The following is a 22,112-nucleotide window of genomic DNA, read 5'->3' on the forward strand; positions in this document are numbered from 1 at the left end:
GGAGGATAAAAAATCAGTTTCAGTTTTATTCAAAAAATACTTCTGATATATTTGTATTAACTGACTTTAAATCACCCTGAAATGAACATGTTTAAATTCATCTCATAATAAATGATGATGTTAACAGTTTAAATAAATACAAAATCTTCCACATTCAGAGGGTTTTATATTTTTTATTGAGTATTTCTTGAGAAAAGCAGCATTTGCAAAGCCGATCCAACACCTCCACCTAACTGTCACAACATTTATTCCAAGCATGCAGACTCATCTTTAGCAGCATGTGAACCTTGTAATGAGCAAACAGCACAAAGAGTAAAGAAGCAGATTAGAAACGCTCCCTCTGCTCCTCTACTATTCTTCAGTGAGACACTGAGACTTGTTGATGGTTTTCTCTGAGCTCTGGGAGCCCACAGACACTCGACACGTGTAAACCCTGTCCATGCTCCAGTCTGACGTCTGGATGGACAGAGAGCTGCTGATGTGGAAAGTCTGGTCTGGTTGCTGAACAGCCGTGCTGGTAGAGATCCCAGCGCTCACTGGACTCCCAGCAGACAACCAGACCACATCTGCAAATGGGACGGACTGAGAGGACAGACACACCAGAGAGGCTTTGTTGGACTGGAGCTCAGCGCTGGACGGAGGGAAGACTGTGAGGACAGGAGGAGGGAGGCTGGAGCCTGAGAGACACACAGAGGACATTCAACACTCAAGCACAAGTCAAGTCAGTCACACAGAGGACGACAGAGACAATCAACTCATTTATTCATTCATTTACTTTGAATTCTCTCAGTCAAATGAAGAGAAATATTTAGGATTTATTATATGAAACATTATAGAGAAATAATTCCTTACAATCTGGTTCATTCAACAATCAGGAAACTTTAAATGTCTGAAACATCACTCCATGAAAAATTCTGTTTAAATAATTCAACAACAATTTCAAAATAATTAAAAAAGAGGACTATAAGTCATCAAAAAATTTTTGAGTAAGATAACTTTGGGAGACAATTCAGCAGAGCAAGAAAAAATGACACATGCAAAAATTCTGACAAAAATTCACACATCAGATAAATTTATCTGATATAGAATATATTTAAAATTGTTGACGTGTTTTGGAAAGCTTTTCTTTATATTAGAAAACAAAGACAGGGATCAAAATAGGCTAAAATATACATCTATATGACAATATTAAGAAATTCTTAATGACATAGACAAAATATTGTCAAATATCTTTAATTTCAATGAGAAATAAATCCTGAGTCTTGTTGAATGATGAGTTTTAAAGCACTTACTTGTCACAATCAGCTTGGTTCCTTGTCCGAATACCACAGTGATTCAGTTTGTACTCATGGCCGTACAAAAACCTCCTGACTGTCACGTATGAGAGGAGAGGAACTCAAACATCCTGTTCACCCCAACTTTCACTCTCAACATCTCATTCTGTCATCAGTCTGCTCACATTACTAAACACTGCTGGACTCTGATCCAACTATTCTCACTCTGTAGAGGACTTTCACCTCTGTCCTTTCTTGTTTTGGTCAAGGAAACCATGGATCCTAAACACATTTCTCATAAGGACCTCGGCCGTTTCCTTGGCTGAGGAGCTTGGGAAGAGAGATGAAATGCACCATCTTGGAAAACCTATCTACCACTGTGAGCACCACCGTATTACCCTTAGAGGGTGGTAATCCAGTGACAAAGTCTAAGGAAATGTGTGACCAGGACGTTTAGGAACCGACAGGCATGAGTTCCCCCTGTGGTCGTTGATTAGACACCTTATTCCTAGCACAGACATGACAGGCGTTCACATATTCAGCAATGTCATCTTTCATCTTGGGCCACCAAAAGTGCTGTTGCACCACATGCAGGGTCTTTTGAATCCCTGGGTGACAGACAACTTTATTGGTATGAGCCCAGTTTATCACCTCCTCTAAGCTCAGGCACAACAAAATGAACCTTATCAGGACACTCATCAGGAATATCAAAATCAACAAGGGCGGCTTTAACCTTGTCCTCAATCTCCCAAGAAATGGCAGAGACAAAACATGATTCAGGTAGGATGGTTTTGGGTGTCAAATTAGAATTTTCCGGGTCAAACATGCGTGAAAGAGAATCGGGTTTCTGATTTTTAGAACCAGGACGATAAGAGAGGACAAAATTAAATCTGCTGAAAAACAATGACCAGCGAGCTTGTCTGGGGTTCAATCTTTTAGCAGTCTTCAAATATTCTAAGTTTTTATGGTCTGTCCATACGTGTATGGGCAGTTGAGCTCCCTCGAGCCAGTGTCTCCACTCCTCCATGGCCACTTTCACCGCCAGCAGTTCCCGGTCTCCAATGTCATAACTACGCTCAGCACTGGTGAGCTTCTTAGATAGGAAAGCACATGGATGTAGCTTACCATCCTTGGGGTTAATTTGAGAGAGGACCGCCCCAATCCCTATGTCTGAGGCGTCAACTTCCATGATGAACTGCTGGTGGGGGTCAGGGAGGGTGAGCACAGGGGCTGAGGTGAAGCTCTTCTTGAGCGGTTCAAAAGCTCTCTGACAGTCTGTGGACCACAAGAAAGGTTTATGAGGAGAGGTGAGATCATGCAATGGGGCAGCAATGGTACTGTAGTTGCGGATAAACTTTCTGTAGAAGTTAGCAAACCCCAAAAACCGTTGGATTTCTTTACGTGAAAGTGGTGTGGCCCAATCAGCTACGGCCGACACTTTAGCAGAATCCATCTGGACCTCTCAGCCAGCACTAACCCCAGGAAGGACACTGAAGGTTTGTGAAACTCGCATTTCTCAGCTTTGACGTACAGCTGGTTATCTAATAACCGTTGCAGTACCTCTCTGACATGATGAGTATGAGTTTCTTCATCAGGGGAGAACACCAGGATGTCATCTAAATAAACAAAGACAAACACATTTAACATATCTCTCAAAACATCATTGACCAGATTTTGAAAATGGCAGGGGCATTGGTTAATCCAAGAGGCATTACCAAATACTCATAGTGTCCAGTGGGTGTGTTGAAAGCAGTTTTCCACTCATTCCCTCTCTTATTCGTACCAGGTGATAGGCATTTCTCAGGTCCAGCTTGGTAAATACTTTAGCTCATTCCAGGAGCTCGAAGGCTGTGGAGATGAGGAGAGGGTATCTGTTCTTGACTGTGATGTTGTTCAGGCCTCGTGTCGATGCAGACGAAGAGATTTGTCCTTCTTTTCGACAAAGAAGAAGCCCGCTCCAGCGGGTGATGATGATGGTCGGATTATCCCTGCACTGAGAGAATCCGTGATGTATTCCTCCATGGCTTGACGTTCCGGAGAGGAGAGAGAGAACAGTCTTCCCCGGGGAGGGGTGGCACCAGGTACTAGGTCTATGCTGCAGTCATAGGGTCTATGAGGAGGCAGAGACTTAGCTTTGGCCTTGTGAAAGACAGTAGCTAAATCATGATAACAGGGAGGCACCCCGGACAGATCAGGATTATCATTGTTAGAGGTATTTTGTGAGACAAAACAGGACTCAGTACAGTCTTTACCCCAGGAAGTAACATGTCCCTTAATCCAGTCAAAGTCTGGGTTGTGCTTGGTGAGCCAGGGGTGCCCTAAAATAACCTGGTGAGACATGGCTGGGAACACATGAAAGCTGATGAACTCAGTATGACTATCGGGGAAGGAGTTCAACAGACTGAGTACGGTGAGTTATCTTGCCGAGCGGACTGCCGTCAACGGCGTTCACCTCTAGGGGGCGCGGCATTCTGTGTTGGCTCAACCCTAGACTCCTGACGAGAGAGAAGTTCATAAGATTAACATCAGAGCCTGAGTCAATGAAAATGGTTACAGGTACGGAGGCTATGTCAGATTTTAGGCTGGCTTTAACTTCGTAATGGGCGGGATTATTAAGAACAATGTTCTGTCTCACCCTTAGTTGAGTGTCGATGCCGTATTTAGTCTCCTTAACATGGCACGTCGCGACTTGATGTCCAAGTTGTCCACAATAGAAGCACCGGCCGTCTCGCAGACGGCGCAGGCGCTCCTCGTGAGGGAGGCGAGTGTGACCCAGTTGCATAGGTTCCTCAGACATGGTGGGAGGAGAGACAGCTGTAGTGACTGGAAGTCGAAACCTGTTGGGTCGGTCTGACGGTTCGGTCCTCCATCCCCGTGGAGGCGACGTCCGGCGGAGTTGACGGCCCCGGTCTTGATCCCGCTCAGTCAGCCTCATGTCAATCCTGGTAGCAATAGTGATTAGCTCATCAAGATCCTCCGGAAGGTCCATAGCTACTAACTGATCCTTAATTTTGTCTGACAGTCCTTGAAAGAATGCATCAGCAAGCGCAGCAATATTCCAGTCACTCTCTATGGCTGAAAGTCAATAGCATTTGCCTTAGCTTGATGATGGACGGCCTGGCGTGGTATGTTGAAAACCCGCTCCAGAGCCTTGGTGAACTCAGACAGCGATGAGAGGATGTGAGAACGGCGAGTCCACTCTGCGGTGGCCCAAGCCTCAGCACGTCCCGACAGGTGTGAAATAATAAAGGCAATCTTGGAACGCTCAGTGATAAAGGCAGCAGCCTGTAGTTCAAAATGCAGTTCACACTGAGTTAAAAAAGGCTTGATATCACCTGATTCTCCTTTGAAACGCTGCGGACGTGAGAGCTGGGGACATGATATTTGGAGACTGCTCCTTCTAGCTTTTGGAGAAGCATGCTAACCTGTGAGCCCAACTCTAACATCATTGAGTCTTGTCTCTTGGCAAGATCACTCAGACCTGAGCACAAGGACGCTAGCTGCTCTTCTTGCTGAGCCAGCCTTTGTCCCTGAGCTCGGAGCGAACCGGATCCGTGTCTGCTGCGTCCATTCTGGCTAGTTCGTTCTATCAAGGAACGAGACACAGAATGCTGGATACAACTGCAGGACACGGCAAGGTTCAGGCAAAATCAGAGTTTTAATGGGAAAACAGGGTCGGTACACGGGTAGGCAGTTAAACTCCAGCAGAGGTACAAAAATTGGCAGGCTAAGGCAAAGGTCCAAAGAACAAAAACAAGGTTGAGACAAGAAAGCTAAGACTATGAAAACAAAGCACTGGGACGAGGACTATGAAGTGCAACGAACTAGCGGAGAACAAGTGAAAACCAGGTGCTAACATACTGTGGCTAATGAGTGCTAATGGTAAACAGCTGTGGTGATACGTGACAGAGGAAGCAAAAATGACGTGCAGACAAAGGGGTGCGTGATCACCAAAATAAAACCGGAAGTACTGAAACCGAGATGTAAGTGTGCAGAAAGTGACAGAAATTAAAGAAAGCAGAGGAAGACGGAGAGAGTGACCAGACAGAAAGAGAGCACCAAGTGACAGACAGCAGACATGACAAGTTTTGGCTAAGCCCCTGACAAACCCAGAGAATGAGCTCTCCCCAGTCATGATTTATTGATCAGATCAAGGCCTTTGTGTTTTGGATCAGTAGCATTGGAGCCTGGCTGACAGTAATTACTTCATTTTGGAGCTAGATAGTGGAAAAGTATTATTGGGTTCTGATGTAAAATTTTTCAATACTGGCACTTTTTAACTCCATTCAACCACATTTTCCCATCCATTTTTGCCACTTTTTTAATGAGTTTTGATCAATATTTGTCCAAATCCTTCATTTTGCCCATTTTTACCACTTAAACCCACTCTTGACACATTTCAGCCTTTTCCTCAGTTTATTTTTTTTCTGCCCTTTTTGCCACTGTAAACCCATTTTTGCATCTACTTAGTTTGGATACCTTTTCAGCACATTTCTGCAACACTGACACCCATTTCACAACTTTTTCTGCATGTTTTTCCACTTTTTGTAGATTGTTTCCTGTGTTTTGGCAAGTTTTATCCACGTTGCATTATTCTTCATGCCCATTTCCACATTCAATGTGTATGTAAAGAGAGAATGTTGATTTGTTAACACTTTTTTAAGGAAAAATTGAGGAAACTGGGTTGCGAAAAACTCAAGTGAAGAGAAGTGACAGAAGATATTTGTGTTATTCAGGGACTGAAAAAGCAGAAGTGTTCAGTGAGGAGGTTTTTGTCATGGTGTAAATCACTGTGATACGTACTGCTTAGCAGAGTCATCCCATGTTTTACAGTAATAAACTGCTGAGTCTCCCTCCTCCACAGTGCTGATGATCAATCGATAATCTGATTGTGACTGATGAGTGGATGTGAACTTTGGAGAGGAGAAACCAGAGCCATACACTGGAGAGCTCCGGCTGTGATAGTTATACAGTATAAACTGAGGAACTCCTCCAAGAATCTGTTTGTACCAGCGAGCAGGATTAGTCACGGTCCCCAGGTTACAGTCCATGGTGGCGGTCTCTCCTCTCCTCACAGTCACAACAGGAGTCTTCTGTGTCACCAGCGTCACAGCACTCACACCTGGAAACAACAAGAGGACATGGAGTCAAGAGAAACACAGACTGATGAATCCAACATGAGCTCAGCGCTGCAGGAAGTCAGCCTCCTTACATGTTAGAGCAGTGATGAGAGAGAGCAGAGTCCACAGCATGTTGTCAGTGTGTGCTGAGAATGGCCTTGTGACTTGGAGAGTGGAGAGAGGCTTTGGAGGATGAGGAGAGGAGGAGCTGGAGGAGCAATTTAAGAGCACACTGAGACTGACAGAGACTGACAGGAGGAGGAGCTCTGATTCAGTCTGAGCCGTTTGTCAACGTCTCTCACTTTAGTTGAACTTTGACTAAATGAATAATGTTTCTCAGATTAGTTGACATTTCTAAGAGTCATCTACTGCTGGATGTGAGCTCTGACTTTGTGAATATGAACACATTCATGCATAGAAGAGGATGAAATGTTGCTGACTTGACAGAGAGCTGACCTTTGACCTCGTCATTTACATGCAGTAATAAATTAGGAGGAGGCATGCAGGTGCATCCTGGGAAGGAGGAGAGGGAGGAGGAGAGAGGTGATGCTTCACTGATGGAGGATGAAAAATCAGTTTCAGTTTTATTCCAAAAATACTTCTGATATATTTGTATTAACTGACTTTAAATCACCCTGAAATGAACATGTTTAAATTCATCTCATAATAAATGATGGTGTTAACAGTTTAAATAAATACAAAATCTTCCACATTCAGAGGGTTTTATATTTTTTATTGAGTATTTCTTGAGAAAAGCAGCATTTGCAAAGCCGATCCAACACCTCCACCTAACTGTCACAACATTTATTCCAAGCATGCAGACTCATCTTTAGCAGCATGTGAACCTTGTAATGAGCAAACAGCACAAAGAGTAAAGAAGCAGATTAGAAATGCTCCCTCTGCTCCTCTACTATTCTTCAGTGGTAAACTGGGACTTGTTGATGGTTTTCTCTGAGCTCTGGGAGCCCACAGACACTCGACATGTGTAAACCCTGTCCATGCTCCAGTCTGACGTCTGGATGGACAGAGAGCTGCTGATGTGGAAAGTCTGGTCTGGTTGCTGAACAGCCGTGCTGGTAGAGATCCCAGCGCTCACTGGACTCCCAGCAGACAACCAGACCACATCTGCAAATGGGACGGACTGAGAGGACAGACACACCAGAGAGGCTTTGTTGGACTGGAGCTCAGCGCTGGACGGAGGGAAGACTGTGAGGACAGGAGGAGGGAGGCTGGAGCCTGAGAGACACACAGAGGACATTCAACACTCAAGCACAAGTCAAGTCAGTCACACAGAGGACGACAGAGACAATCAACTCATTTATTCATTCATTTACTTTGAATTCTCTCAGTCAAACGAAGAGAAATATTTAGGATTTATTATATGAAACATTATAGAGAAATAATTCCTTACAATCTGGTTCATTCAACAATCAGGAAACTTTAAATGTCTGAAACATCACTCCATGAAAAATTCTGTTTAAATAATTCAACAACAATTTCAAAATAATTAAAAAAGAGGACTATAAGTCATCAAAAAATTTTTGAGTAAGATAACTTTGGGAGACAATTCAGCAGAGCAAGAAAAAATGACACATGCAAAAATTCTGACAAAAATTCACACATCAGATAAATTTATCTGATATAGAATATATTTAAAATTGTTGACGTGTTTTGGAAAGCTTTTCTTTATATTAGAAAACAAAGACAGGGATCAAAATAGGCTAAAATATACATCTATATGACAATATTAAGAAATTCTTAATGACATAGACAAAATATTGTCAAATATCTTTAATTTCAATGAGAAATAAATCCTGAGTCTTGTTGAATGATGAGTTTTAAAGCACTTACTTGTCACAATCAGCTTGGTTCCTTGTCCGAATACCACAGTGATTCAGTTTGTACTCATGGCCGTACAAAAACCTCCTGACTGTCACGTATGAGAGGAGAGGAACTCAAACATCCTGTTCACCCCAACTTTCACTCTCAACATCTCATTCTGTCATCAGTCTGCTCACATTACTAAACACTGCTGGACTCTGATCCAACTATTCTCACTCTGTAGAGGACTTTCACCTCTGTCCTTTCTTGTTTTGGTCAAGGAAACCATGGATCCTAAACACATTTCTCATAAGGACCTCGGCCGTTTCCTTGGCTGAGGGGAGCTTGGGAAGAGAGATGAAATGCACCATCTTGGAAAACCTATCTACCACTGTGAGCACCACCGTATTACCCTTAGAGGGTGGTAATCCAGTGACAAAGTCTAAGGAAATGTGTGACCAGGGACGTTTAGGAACCGACAGGGGCATGAGTTCCCCCTGTGGTCGTTGATTAGACACCTTATTCCTAGCACAGACATGACAGGCGTTCACATATTCAGCAATGTCATCTTTCATCTTGGGCCACCAAAAGTGCTGTTGCACCACATGCAGGGTCTTTTGAATCCCTGGGTGACAGACAACTTTATTGGTATGAGCCCAGTTTATCACCTCCCCTCTAAGCTCAGGCACAACAAAATGAACCTTATCAGGACACTCATCAGGAATATCAAAATCAACAAGGGCGGCTTTAACCTTGTCCTCAATCTCCCAAGAAATGGCAGAGACAAAACATGATTCAGGTAGGATGGTTTTGGGTGTCAAATTAGAATTTTCCGGGTCAAACATGCGTGAAAGAGAATCGGGTTTCTGATTTTTAGAACCAGGACGATAAGAGAGGACAAAATTAAATCTGCTGAAAAACAATGACCAGCGAGCTTGTCTGGGGTTCAATCTTTTAGCAGTCTTCAAATATTCTAAGTTTTTATGGTCTGTCCATACGTGTATGGGCAGTTGAGCTCCCTCGAGCCAGTGTCTCCACTCCTCCATGGCCACTTTCACCGCCAGCAGTTCCCGGTCTCCAATGTCATAACTACGCTCAGCACTGGTGAGCTTCTTAGATAGGAAAGCACATGGATGTAGCTTACCATCCTTGGGGTTAATTTGAGAGAGGACCGCCCCAATCCCTATGTCTGAGGCGTCAACTTCCATGATGAACTGCTGGTGGGGGTCAGGGAGGGTGAGCACAGGGGCTGAGGTGAAGCTCTTCTTGAGCGGTTCAAAAGCTCTCTGACAGTCTGTGGACCACAAGAAAGGTTTATGAGGAGAGGTGAGATCATGCAATGGGGCAGCAATGGTACTGTAGTTGCGGATAAACTTTCTGTAGAAGTTAGCAAACCCCAAAAACCGTTGGATTTCTTTACGTGAAAGTGGTGTGGCCCAATCAGCTACGGCCGACACTTTAGCAGAATCCATCTGGACCTCCCCCTCAGCCAGCACTAACCCCAGGAAGGACACTGAAGGTTTGTGAAACTCGCATTTCTCAGCTTTGACGTACAGCTGGTTATCTAATAACCGTTGCAGTACCTCTCTGACATGATGAGTATGAGTTTCTTCATCAGGGGAGAACACCAGGATGTCATCTAAATAAACAAAGACAAACACATTTAACATATCTCTCAAAACATCATTGACCAGATTTTGAAAAATGGCAGGGGCATTGGTTAATCCAAGAGGCATTACCAAATACTCATAGTGTCCAGTGGGTGTGTTGAAAGCAGTTTTCCACTCATTCCCCTCTCTTATTCGTACCAGGTGATAGGCATTTCTCAGGTCCAGCTTGGTAAATACTTTAGCTCATTCCAGGAGCTCGAAGGCTGTGGAGATGAGGGGGAGAGGGTATCTGTTCTTGACTGTGATGTTGTTCAGGCCTCGGTAATCGATGCAGGGACGAAGAGATTTGTCCTTCTTTTCGACAAAGAAGAAGCCCGCTCCAGCGGGTGATGATGATGGTCGGATTATCCCTGCACTGAGAGAATCCGTGATGTATTCCTCCATGGCTTGACGTTCCGGAGAGGAGAGAGAGAACAGTCTTCCCCGGGGAGGGGTGGCACCAGGTACTAGGTCTATGCTGCAGTCATAGGGTCTATGAGGAGGCAGAGACTTAGCTTTGGCCTTGTGAAAGACAGTAGCTAAATCATGATAACAGGGAGGCACCCCGGACAGATCAGGATTATCATTGTTAGAGGTATTTTGTGAGACAAAACAGGACTCAGTACAGTCTTTACCCCAGGAAGTAACATGTCCCTTAATCCAGTCAAAGTCTGGGTTGTGCTTGGTGAGCCAGGGGTGCCCTAAAATAACCTGGTGAGACATGGCTGGGAACACATGAAAGCTGATGAACTCAGTATGACTATCGGGGAAGGAGTTCAACAGACTGAGTACGGTGAGTTATCTTGCCGAGCGGACTGCCGTCAACGGCGTTCACCTCTAGGGGGCGCGGCATTCTGTGTTGGCTCAACCCTAGACTCCTGACGAGAGAGAAGTTCATAAGATTAACATCAGAGCCTGAGTCAATGAAAATGGTTACAGGTACGGAGGCTATGTCAGATTTTAGGCTGGCTTTAACTTCGTAATGGGCGGGATTATTAAGAACAATGTTCTGTCTCACCCTTAGTTGAGTGTCGATGCCGTATTTAGTCTCCTTAACATGGCACGTCGCGACTTGATGTCCAAGTTGTCCACAATAGAAGCACCGGCCGTCTACTTGAGCAGACGCGCAGCTCCTCGTGAGGGAGGCGAGTGTGACCCAGTTGCATAGGTTCCTCAGACATGGTGGGAGGAGAGACAGCTGTAGTGACTGGAAGTCGAAACCTGTTGGGTCGGTCTGACGGTTCGGTCCTCCATCCCCGTGGAGGCGACGTCCGGCGGAGTTGACGGCCCCGGTCTTGATCCCGCTCAGTCAGCCTCATGTCAATCCTGGTAGCAATAGTGATTAGCTCATCAAGATCCTCCGGAAGGTCCATAGCTACTAACTGATCCTTAATTTTGTCTGACAGTCCTTGAAAGAATGCATCAGCAAGCGCAGCAATATTCCAGTCACTCTCTATGGCTAGAGTACGAAAGTCAATAGCATAGTCGACCACCTTGCGTTTACCCTGCCTTAGCTTGATGATGGACCGGGCGGCTTCTCGGCCTGGCGTGGTATGTTGAAAACCCGCTCCAGAGCCTTGGTGAACTCAGACAGCGATGAGAGGATGTGAGAACGGCGAGTCCACTCTGCGGTGGCCCAAGCCTCAGCACGTCCCGACAGGTGTGAAATAATAAAGGCAATCTTGGAACGCTCAGTGATAAAGGCAGCAGCCTGTAGTTCAAAATGCAGTTCACACTGAGTTAAAAAAGGCTTGATATCACCTGATTCTCCTTTGAAACGCTGCGGACGTGAGAGCTGGGGACATGATATTGCAGGTATTCCTGACGGCGGCGACTCGGCGGCCATTACGGGTGGCAGCGCGTCAGCTGTGACGTTCGGCGCAGCTGCGGTGGAGACTGCTCCTTCTAGCTTTTGGAGAAGCATGCTAACCTGTGAGCCCAACTCTAACATCATTGAGTCTTGTCTCTTGGCAAGATCACTCAGACCTGAGCACAAGGACGCTAGCTGCTCTTCTTGCTGAGCCAGCCTTTGTCCCTGAGCTCGGAGGGCTTGGCGAACCGGATCCGTGTCTGCTGCGTCCATTCTGGCTAGTTCGTTCTATCAAGGAACGAGACACAGAATGCTGGATACAACTGCAGGACACGGCAAGGTTCAGGCAAAATCAGAGTTTTAATGGGAAAACAGGGTCGGTACACGGGTAGGCAGTTAAACTCCAGCAGAGGTACAAAAATTGGCAGGCTAAGGCAAAGGTCCAAAGAACAAAAACAAGGTTGAGACAAGAAAGCTAAGACTATGAAAACAAAGCACTGGGACGAGGACTATGAAGTGCAACGAACTAGCGGAGAACAAGTGAAAACCAGGTGCTAACATACTGTGGCTAATGAGTGCTAATGGTAAACAGCTGTGGTGATACGTGACAGAGGAAGCAAAAATGACGTGCAGACAAAGGGGTGCGTGATCACCAAAATAAAACCGGAAGTACTGAAACCGAGATGTAAGTGTGCAGAAAGTGACAGAAATTAAAGAAAGCAGAGGAAGACGGAGAGAGTGACCAGACAGAAAGAGAGCACCAAGTGACAGACAGCAGACATGACAAGTTTTGGCTAAGCCCCTGACAAACCCAGAGAATGAGCTCTCCCCAGTCATGATTTATTGATCAGATCAAGGCCTTTGTGTTTTGGATCAGTAGCATTGGAGCCTGGCTGACAGTAATTACTTCATTTTGGAGCTAGATAGTGGAAAAGTATTATTGGGTTCTGATGTAAAATTTTTCAATACTGGCACTTTTTAACTCCATTCAACCACATTTTCCCATCCATTTTTGCCACTTTTTTAATGAGTTTTGATCAATATTTGTCCAAATCCTTCATTTTGCCCATTTTTACCACTTAAACCCACTCTTGACACATTTCAGCCTTTTCCTCAGTTTATTTTTTTTCTGCCCTTTTTGCCACTGTAAACCCATTTTTGCATCTACTTAGTTTGGATACCTTTTCAGCACATTTCTGCAACACTGACACCCATTTCCACAACTTTTTCTGCATGTTTTTTCCACTTTTTGTAGATTGTTTCCTGTGTTTTGGCAAGTTTTATCCACGTTGCATTATTCTTCATGCCCATTTCCCCACATTCAATGTGTATGTAAAGAGAGAATGTTGATTTGTTAACACTTTTTTAAGGAAAAATTGAGGAAACTGGGTTGCGAAAAACTCAAGTGAAGAGAAGTGACAGAAGATATTTGTGTTATTCAGGGACTGAAAAAGCAGAAGTGTTCAGTGAGGAGGTTTTTGTCATGGTGTAAATCACTGTGATACGTACTGCTTAGCAGAGTCATCCCATGTTTTACAGTAATAAACTGCTGAGTCTCCCTCCTCCACAGTGCTGATGATCAATCGATAATCTGATTGTGACTGATGAGTGGATGTGAACTTTGGAGAGGAGAAACCAGAGCCATACACTGGAGAGCTCCGGCTGTGATAGTTATACAGTATAAACTGAGGAACTCCTCCAAGAATCTGTTTGTACCAGCGAGCAGGATTAGTCACGGTCCCCAGGTTACAGTCCATGGTGGCGGTCTCTCCTCTCCTCACAGTCACAACAGGAGTCTTCTGTGTCACCAGCGTCACAGCACTCACACCTGGAAACAACAAGAGGACATGGAGTCAAGAGAAACACAGACTGATGAATCCAACATGAGCTCAGCGCTGCAGGAAGTCAGCCTCCTTACATGTTAGAGCAGTGATGAGAGAGAGCAGAGTCCACAGCATGTTGTCAGTGTGTGCTGAGAATGGCCTTGTGACTTGGAGAGTGGAGAGAGGCTTTGGAGGATGAGGAGAGGAGGAGCTGGAGGAGCAATTTAAGAGCACACTGAGACTGACAGAGACTGACAGGAGGAGGAGCTCTGATTCAGTCTGAGCCGTTTGTCAACGTCTCTCACTTTAGTTGAACTTTGACTAAATGAATAATGTTTCTCAGATTAGTTGACATTTCTAAGAGTCATCTACTGCTGGATGTGAGCTCTGACTTTGTGAATATGAACACATTCATGCATAGAAGAGGATGAAATGTTGCTGACTTGACAGAGAGCTGACCTTTGACCTCGTCATTTACATGCAGTAATAAATTAGGAGAGGAGGCATGCAGGTGCATCCTGGGAAGGAGGAGAGGGAGGAGGAGAGAGGTGATGCTTCACTGATGGAGGATGAAAAATCAGTTTCAGTTTTATTCCAAAAATACTTCTGATATATTTGTATTAACTGACTTTAAATCACCCTGAAATGAACATGTTTAAATTCATCTCATAATAAATGATGGTGTTAACAGTTTAAATAAATACAAAATCTTCCACATTCAGAGGGTTTTATATTTTTTATTGAGTATTTCTTGAGAAAAGCAGCATTTGCAAAGCCGATCCAACACCTCCACCTAACTGTCACAACATTTATTCCAAGCATGCAGACTCATCTTTAGCAGCATGTGAACCTTGTAATGAGCAAACAGCACAAAGAGTAAAGAAGCAGATTAGAAATGCTCCCTCTGCTCCTCTACTATTCTTCAGTGGTAAACTGGGACTTGTTGATGGTTTTCTCTGAGCTCTGGGAGCCCACAGACACTCGACATGTGTAAACCTTGTCCATGCTCCAGTCTGACATCTGGATGGACAGAGAGCTGCTGATGTGGAAAGTCTGGTCTGGTTGCTGAACAGCTGTGCTGGTAGAGATCCCAGCGCTCACTGGACTCCCAGCAGACAACCAGACCACATCTGCAAATGGGACGGACTGAGAGGACAGACACACCAGAGAGGCTTTGTTGGACTGGAGCTCAGCGCTGGACGGAGGGAAGACTGTGAGGACAGGAGGAGGGAGGCTGGAGCCTGAGAGACACACAGAGGACATTCAACACTCAAGCACAAGTCAAGTCAGTCACACAGAGGACGACAGAGACAATCAACTCATTTATTCATTCATTTACTTTGAATTCTCTCAGTCAAACAACAGAAACATTTAGGATTTAATATATGAAACATTATAGAGAAATAATTACTTAAAATCTGGCTCATTCAACAATCAGGAAACTTTAAATGTCTGAAACATCACTCCATGAAAAATGCTGTTTAAATAATTCATTAACAATCTCAAAATTATTTAAAAAAGAGGACTATAAGTCATCCAAAAATTTTTGAGTAAGATAACTTTGGGAGACGATTCAGCAGAGCAAGAAAAAATGACACATGCAAAAATTCTGACAAAAATTCACACATCAGATAAATTTATCTGATATAGAATATATTTAATATTGTTGATGTGTTTTGGAAAGCTTTTCTTTATATTAGAAAACAAAGACAGGGATCAAAATAGGCTAAAATATACATCTATATGACAATATTAAGAAATTCTTAATGACATAGAGAAAATTTTGTCAAATATCTTTAATTTCAATGAAAAATAAATCCTGAGTCTTGTTAAATGATGAGTTTTAAAGCACTTACTTGTCACAATCAGCTTGGTTCCTTGTCCGAATACCACAGTGATTCAGTTTGGACTCATGGCTGTACAAAAACCTCCTGACTGTCACGTATGAGAGGAGAGGAACTCAAACATCCTGTTCACACCAACTTTCACTCTCAACATCTCATTCTGTCATCAGTCTGCTCACATTACTAAACACTGCTGGACTCTGATCCAACTATTCTCACTCTGTAGAGGACTTTCACCTCTGTCCTTTCTTGTTTTGATCAACTTATCCCTGGCACAATGTCAGTAAATTTAAAGTTCCTGGAGTGAAGCTTTCACTGAGATTTTTGTCATGTTTTAAATCAGTGTGATACATACTCCTTGGCACAGTTATCCCATGTCAGACAGAAATACTGAGCAATGTCTCCTGTCTCTGCTCTCTTTATGATGAACTGATAATCTATGCTTGATGAGGATTTAGAGTTGAATTGGTCTGAGGAGAATCCTGATGCAAAATTATCAGGTGAACTGTGAGACTGGAAAAGTCTCAAAGAGTATTGAGGAACTTCACCATGAAATGATGGTGTGTGAGAGGACTGAGAAGAATCTCTTACATGTTAGAGCAGTGATGAGAGTGAGCAGAGTCCACAGCATGTTGTCAGTGTGTGCTGTAAACGTCCCTGACTGTCCAGCTGAGAGGTTAGCAGGGTTGGAGTGAGAGGAGAAGAGACACTGAAGCTTATAAAGACACTGAGGAGAGGAGGAGGAGTTTACACACTCTTCACTAGATCATTCATAGTGCCTGTCTGCAGCCTGCATAAAGAAATCACTCCTCATGATCAACACCTTCAAGTTTCCTTCTTTAACACCTCTTTGAAACTGGCTGTTGTTCCCTCATGTTTGAATGCCACCACAATCAGACTGGTATCCAGTGCTGGTCTGTTGAAAAAAAGATTTGTTCTTGTAACATCAGACTTCATCACCATGCCATAACCTGCACAAACAACAGGATGCATGAAAAGAGAAACTAAATTTCCAGCTCCAAAAGGAGATAAATGTTAGCAAGGACACTGCTGATCTAACATGTTGGTCCAAAAGCTGTGTGTGTACCTCAGTATTAACAGGCCTTCACAGATGTGCAAGTGACCCGTGTCATGGGCTCTAATACACTTCCACTCTATCACAGATGCTGGCTTTTGAAGTTTATGTTGATAACAATTTGAATTGGCTGCTTACTTTCCTAGCCCAGAGGACTAGAAAGTCATTTTTAAAATGTTATTTGGACTCATCAGACCACAGCGCACTTTTCTCATGTAGGTTAGTCCATCTCAGACGATCTAGGGCCGTGGTTGTCGCTTTATGTGGTAAATTCTTCACTTATATTTGTAGATGTAGCATTGACTGTGTTAACTGACGATAGTTTTCCAAAGTGTTCCTGTGTCAGCGTTGTAATACTCTATCTCAAATGATGCTGGTTTTTAATGCAGTGCTCCCTGGGAGGTCAAAGGTCAGGCAATCAATGTTAGTTTTCAGCTTTGCTCCGTATGTGCAGAGATTCCCCAGATTCATTAGATGATATTATGGATGGTGAGACCTCTAAATTCTTTCTTTGTACATTGAGAAACGTTGCTCATAAACTGTTGGACTATTTGCCGCACAGTCTTTCACAAAGTGGAGAGCCATGCAACATCACTGACTGCAGACAACTGAGCCTTTCAAGAGTGCTCCTTTTCTACCCAGTCATGGTTCCACCTCAGGTATCACCTGATTCCAGTCAACCATCTTACCTGTGGAATGTTACAACTGTTTATAAGACTTTCCACAGATTTCCCAATCTTTTCTTGCCCCTGCCCCAGTTATTTAGGAAGGTTGTGAATTCCTCATATTCAGTTGTTTATAATTTTCCAAAAAACAAAACCAAATGAACATAGATTTTTTATTTTTGTTTAAATGTAAATTTTTTTTTTTCCACTAAATTCAATTGTTTTGAAATGATTTGGAAATCACTGTTTTCTGTTTGATTCACATTTTACGTCCAAACTTCTTGGAATCAGGGGACAAATATCTTTGTTCTAAAATCAAGCTATTTTTCCAAAACATTTCCACATTAAAACAATGAATCTTTTTGCTGAGCTGTTGTGTATCACAACCTATCAAGTATTAAATTATGCTATTTTTAAGTTCAATAAAAATATAAAATGTACCAGTTTTTATAAATGCAGAAGTACATTGAGGTCACAGCAGGTCAGACCACACCCTGACAAAGAGTTTTCAGAGTGAAAAGGTCAAAAAGCAGAAGTGAAAAGTGAGAAGGTTTTTGTCATGGTGTGAATCACTGTGATACTCTCTCCTTAGCAGAGGTATCCCATGTGTCACAGAAATACTGAGCGTTGTCTCCTGTCTCTGCTCTCTTTATGATGAACTGATAATCTATGCTTGATGAGGATTTAGAGTTGAATCGGTCTGAGGAGAATCCTGATCCATACTCATTAGGTGAGCTGTGAGAGTGATAAAATCTCAGAACATACTGAGGAACTCCACCGGGGACCTGTTTGTACCAGTAGACATATTGATTGTCATCTCTCTGGACGTTACAATGGAGAACGACCTCTTGTCCTGTAGAAACTGTGAGGACAGCAGGCGTCTGGGTCAGCACGATCACTGCATCAACATCTGTGAGACAGAGAGAAAAAGACATGAGTGAAAGCTGTGAGTGTGAAATGATGGTGTGTGAGAGGACTGAGAAGAATCTCTTACATGTTAGAGCAGTGATGAGAGTGAGCAGAGTCCACAGCATGTTGTCAGTGTGTGCTGTAAACGTCCCTGACTGTCCAGCTGAGAGGTGAGCAGGGTTGGAGTGAGAGAGGAAGAGACACTGAAGCTTATAAAGACACTGAGGAGAGGAGGAGGAGGAGGAGTTAACACATTCACCACTGTTCATTCAGTGATAACTGAAAGGATTTATATCTGTTCAGGTTACTGCACTCATTTTTTGTGTTAATGCTTTAAACTCTGGATGTCTCTGATATAATTGCTGAAACTTTATTCAACTAATGAAGTCAGTATGTTAGGTCATATGTGTTATGACAGTAAAATCACCAGGAAAGGATGACCAGACATCTGATGCTTTTCTCAGTGCTCTAAAACACCAAGTAAGTAGAAACCAGCAATATCAAGGACAACTTAATAATTTTTATATTAGATTTGAATGAAGGTCATTGGAAAATGTTTGATGATGTTCCCATCAGACAAAGGCAACAAGAAAAAGTAAAGCTGAGGACAGAGACAGGGACAGATGGACAGCTCCACGGAGTCTCAGGTAAGTCTGATGATGTGGTGTGTATCAGACTCTTATTTTGTATTTTATTTCGTGGACTTCCGGCCTCCGTTCTTGTGTCGGGTAACTTTACACTGCTTCCTGGTCACCATCCCCCACAGCATGGCAGAGAGCATTCGCACCTGTGGCTTATCTGTTAATCAAGACGAACTACAAGAGGCTGCTCGAGACTCTCTGCAGTGCCAGAGTTTTGCTATCACTCACCAGTGGTAATCCTCAGCGCTCGGCCTTCGTGATCTTTGCACCATTTGAATATTCTCCAGTGTTTAATGGTTGACTTTGTACTTACGTGTCTCTCTGCTTCTCTTCCAGTGCCTCACTCCACGTTCACTGACAGCCTGTAAAGCACTCTCCCCACGAAGATTCCTCAACCCCATTCCTGTGGATTCCCCCGCCCCGTCATCAATAAAACCTTTAAAACTGCTTTGTTTCCTGCACTCTGGGTTCAAATACTACACCAACACATCACAGATGAGATTTGTCACCTATTCAGTAAACTAGAGCCCTGACTCCCACCTGCAAATGCAACAGGTGTGCCAAATCCCACCCACATCCCGCATGGATTTCACAGCATAAGATATTCAGAGTAGCAAACAGTGCATTAATAAAAGGCAATATTAATATGTTCACTTAAGCACCACCCTGATTGTTTTTCTCTTTCAGACAGCAACTACTCTTTACTCTATTAACACCATGTTGTTACCGTCCTCATCATTAGATGCTTAATGCAATGAGGCCAATTTGCATGGAAAGGGGTGATATTTCCCAAAATAACTCCATATGAGCTTAGCATCTCTGCACACCTGTGCTTATGTGCAGTCATTGGCCAACAACACAATAAGGCGAGCATTAAAGCTGTGCCTTTTGACTCATTACAATTTCAGTGGAATGCAAACTTTATGTGCAAAATGAGTGAGTGATTGGCTTGAATTAGGTAAATTTTGCTGATTTCAGTCACTTATTCGTGACAGTTGAAAATCTGAACTCAAGCGAACCACTCATGGCATGATGGCCAATCAGCATGGAGATCCCCTGGTGATGTATTTCACCTTTTGTCTGTCACCTTGTCACAGCAGATAAAAGCAGCAATCCTCTCTTAAATTAGTTTTGCACATCCATGTTTGCTGACAACTGACTGAAATGCTGACTGTAGGAAAAGGCAGCCCCATCTTGAGGGCACACGCATACACAGGGTTTGACGTTTGAGTTTTCCTGCAAGTCTAAAAAAATTCAGCAAGTTAACTCCCTTTATTGGTGCATTCAGATTTGCAGGAATAGGCAATCATTCACATTTTGGTGTGAACACACGGTAACAGGAGCATGTGATATATCTCCTGTATTATCTTGTTTATTATGAGCACGGAGAAGTGCTTTAAAGAGAGATAACTTTGATCGGAATCCTTGGAGCATCTTATCCAAATACGTTCCCTATGGGTGTGTTTCAACAATGACCAGTTGTTTTCCAGTGTTCTGTTCCTTTGTCTGCAGTTGCTAATGCAGCATGAAACAATGGCAGAGTCTATCCCTGAACCTAACCTTTCACTCAATGTGCACAAAAGCAAAGTAGCACAACTTGATAGATGGCACAAAACACCGGCTGTCACTTACTCTTTTGAGCTCGTAGCAACTGAAACACATTCAACTTGGGTGTGACGTCATTCCCAACTCCGACATCCGACTTCTAAGGCAAATGGAACACAACAGAAGTCCCCGAGTGATGACTTGGCACAATATTTTGGGATTTTATAAAAAATATGTACATATTTATCATTTTTTATGGAACCAATACACCCAAGAAGTCTTCTGAGAGATATCAAGGACTGCTGGAACAACAATGTGGCGTGCAAATCGATACAGACAGACAGAAACACCGCCAGTTATAGTGGTAAGATATTCTCCTCTGATTTAGAATATTAAATAAGTGAAGAAAAAAACTTGCTTTTGTGTTTAAGGGTTTATAGGATTTATGGAGTGTGACTTTTAACATAGTGGTACAACCCTTAGGTAAATAACCTTCCATTACTCGTTATAGTTCCTCTGGATACATTTCACACCAGTTTGTTGCACTTTTTTGGCCAAACAGAACATTTGACAGCAACTTTGTTGTCCCCTCCAGGATTTGCTCTTGAGAAAAAATACTGTTTTTTGTTCCCCCCAGAAGTGAAGTTGATATCCGCCCTTGTATTCATATGCCAGCTATGCTTTTTTTCTTTCAGCTTTTTAGGTTCATCTTCTCTGCTTGTTATTAAACCAATAAATGATGTTTGTGCTGTAAACGGTTTCCATACGAATGATGATGCAGGTTAAACATTTCTTTTTTTTACAAGTCTTTGCTGTCCTGAAGGCCACAAGTTTGAAATTTTGATGTTTGCTAAAAATTTAACAAGACATCAAAGACTGTTTAGTACAATGCTTTTCATGAATCTCAACAAAATCACAGAATGACGTCTTCTAAAAGAATTCCAACTTCATATTTTCATATTTCAAAGTCAAATGAAGACTTTTACAGACTTTTGCTATTTTTGTGTCTTTTGTCCAGAGAAACTTTGAGCCAGTGAGAGTAAGGAATAATACAACTGAATGATTTGTTACACTAGAGAAACAATTGTTAATCTGATTTTTGAGCATCAAAAACTTTGTTGTCACACTTTGATGAAATCATAAGTAGGTGACTATTTGATCATTCATGTTTTTAACCTAAAAAATAACTGTAGATGCTATGATCAGTCCACTGTGGTTGTTATGTAGTGTTGCATGAATTTGTTTATAGATTTTAAAGAGAGTGTTGTGGAAACTGGTAGGAAGGCAGAAAGAGACTTGTGTAGAGAAGTGACTGAAGGCATTAGAAGTTTCTTAGAGACTGAAAAAACAGAAGTGATCAGTGAGGAGGTTTTTGTCATGATGTGAATCACTGTGATACAGCTTCAGAAGCAGAGCTATCCCATGTGCTGCAGAAATACTGAGCAGTGTCTCCTGTCTCTGCTCTCTTTATGATGAACTGATAATCTATGCTTGATGAGGCTTTGGAGTTGAATCGGTCTGAGGAGAATCCTGATCCATACTCATCAGGTGAACTGTGAGAGTGATAAAATCTCAGAACATACTGAGGAACTCCACCAGGAACCTGTTTGTACCAGGAGACATATCTGTTGTCATCTCTCTGGATGTTACATTTGAGAACGACCTCTTGTCCTGTAGAAACTGTGAGGACAGCAGGCGTCTGGGTCAGCACGATCACTGCATCAACATCTGTGAGACAGAGAGAAAAAGACATGAGTGAAAGGTGTGAGTGTAAAATGATGGTGTGTGAGAGGACTGAGAAGAATCTCTTACATGTTAGAGCAGTGATGAGAGTGAGCAGAGTCCACAGCATGTTGTCAGTGTGTGCTGTAAATGTCCCTGACTGTCCAGCTGAGAGGCGAGCAGGGTTGGAGTGAGAGGAGAAGAGACACTGAAG

General features: G+C 43.0%; 2 protein-coding genes across 3 annotated transcripts; both read right to left on the reverse strand.

The window, feature by feature from the left end:
- Positions 1-157: 157 nt before the first annotated feature.
- Positions 158-6,618, reverse strand: LOC121529315 (immunoglobulin lambda-1 light chain-like). Its single transcript, XM_041817128.1, has 4 exons — positions 6,487-6,618; positions 6,074-6,396; positions 1,293-1,326; positions 158-677 (listed from the first exon to the last, which is right to left on the reverse strand). Exons 1-4 carry the CDS (start codon positions 6,524-6,526, stop codon positions 352-354), a joined length of 723 nt encoding a protein of 240 aa, XP_041673062.1. The 5' UTR covers positions 6,527-6,618; the 3' UTR covers positions 158-351.
- Positions 6,619-14,218: 7,600 nt separating this feature from the next.
- LOC121529313 (immunoglobulin lambda-1 light chain-like) lies at positions 14,219-22,098 on the reverse strand. 2 transcript variants are annotated; one of them, XM_041817125.1, is made up of 4 exons: positions 21,989-22,098; positions 21,576-21,904; positions 15,354-15,387; positions 14,219-14,738 (listed from the first exon to the last, which is right to left on the reverse strand). In XM_041817125.1, exons 1-4 carry the CDS (start codon positions 22,026-22,028, stop codon positions 14,413-14,415), a joined length of 729 nt encoding a protein of 242 aa, XP_041673059.1. In that variant the 5' UTR covers positions 22,029-22,098; the 3' UTR covers positions 14,219-14,412. The 2 variants fall into 2 exon arrangements, with proteins under 2 accessions (XP_041673059.1, XP_041673058.1); XM_041817124.1 differs by lacking the exons at positions 21,576-21,904; positions 21,989-22,098 and adding exons at positions 17,663-17,991; positions 18,076-18,162.
- Positions 22,099-22,112: the final 14 nt, after the last annotated feature.

Source organism: Cheilinus undulatus, linkage group 21 (genome assembly GCF_018320785.1).
Source record: "Cheilinus undulatus linkage group 21, ASM1832078v1, whole genome shotgun sequence".
NCBI lineage: Eukaryota > Metazoa > Chordata > Actinopteri > Labriformes > Labridae > Cheilinus > Cheilinus undulatus.

Excerpts from the sequence above, each read along its gene's own strand:
- LOC121529315 (XM_041817128.1), bottom strand. The coding sequence starts at position 6,526 with ATGCTGTGGACTCTGCTCTCTCTCATCACTGCTCTAACAT. Across the intron at positions 6,397-6,486 it reads TCTCATCACTGCTCTAACAT|GTGTGAGTGCTGTGACGCTG; the intron begins GTAAGGAGGCTG and ends TGTTGTTTCCAG. Across the intron at positions 678-1,292 it reads AACCAAGCTGATTGTGACAA|GCTCCAGCCTCCCTCCTCCT; the intron begins GTAAGTGCTTTA and ends TGTGTCTCTCAG.
- LOC121529313 (XM_041817125.1), bottom strand. The coding sequence starts at position 22,028 with ATGCTGTGGACTCTGCTCACTCTCATCACTGCTCTAACAT. Across the intron at positions 15,388-21,575 it reads ATAGCTCTGCTTCTGAAGCT|GTATTCGGACAAGGAACCAA; the intron begins GTATCACAGTGA and ends TGAATCACTGTG. Across the intron at positions 14,739-15,353 it reads AACCAAGCTGATTGTGACAA|GCTCCAGCCTCCCTCCTCCT; the intron begins GTAAGTGCTTTA and ends TGTGTCTCTCAG.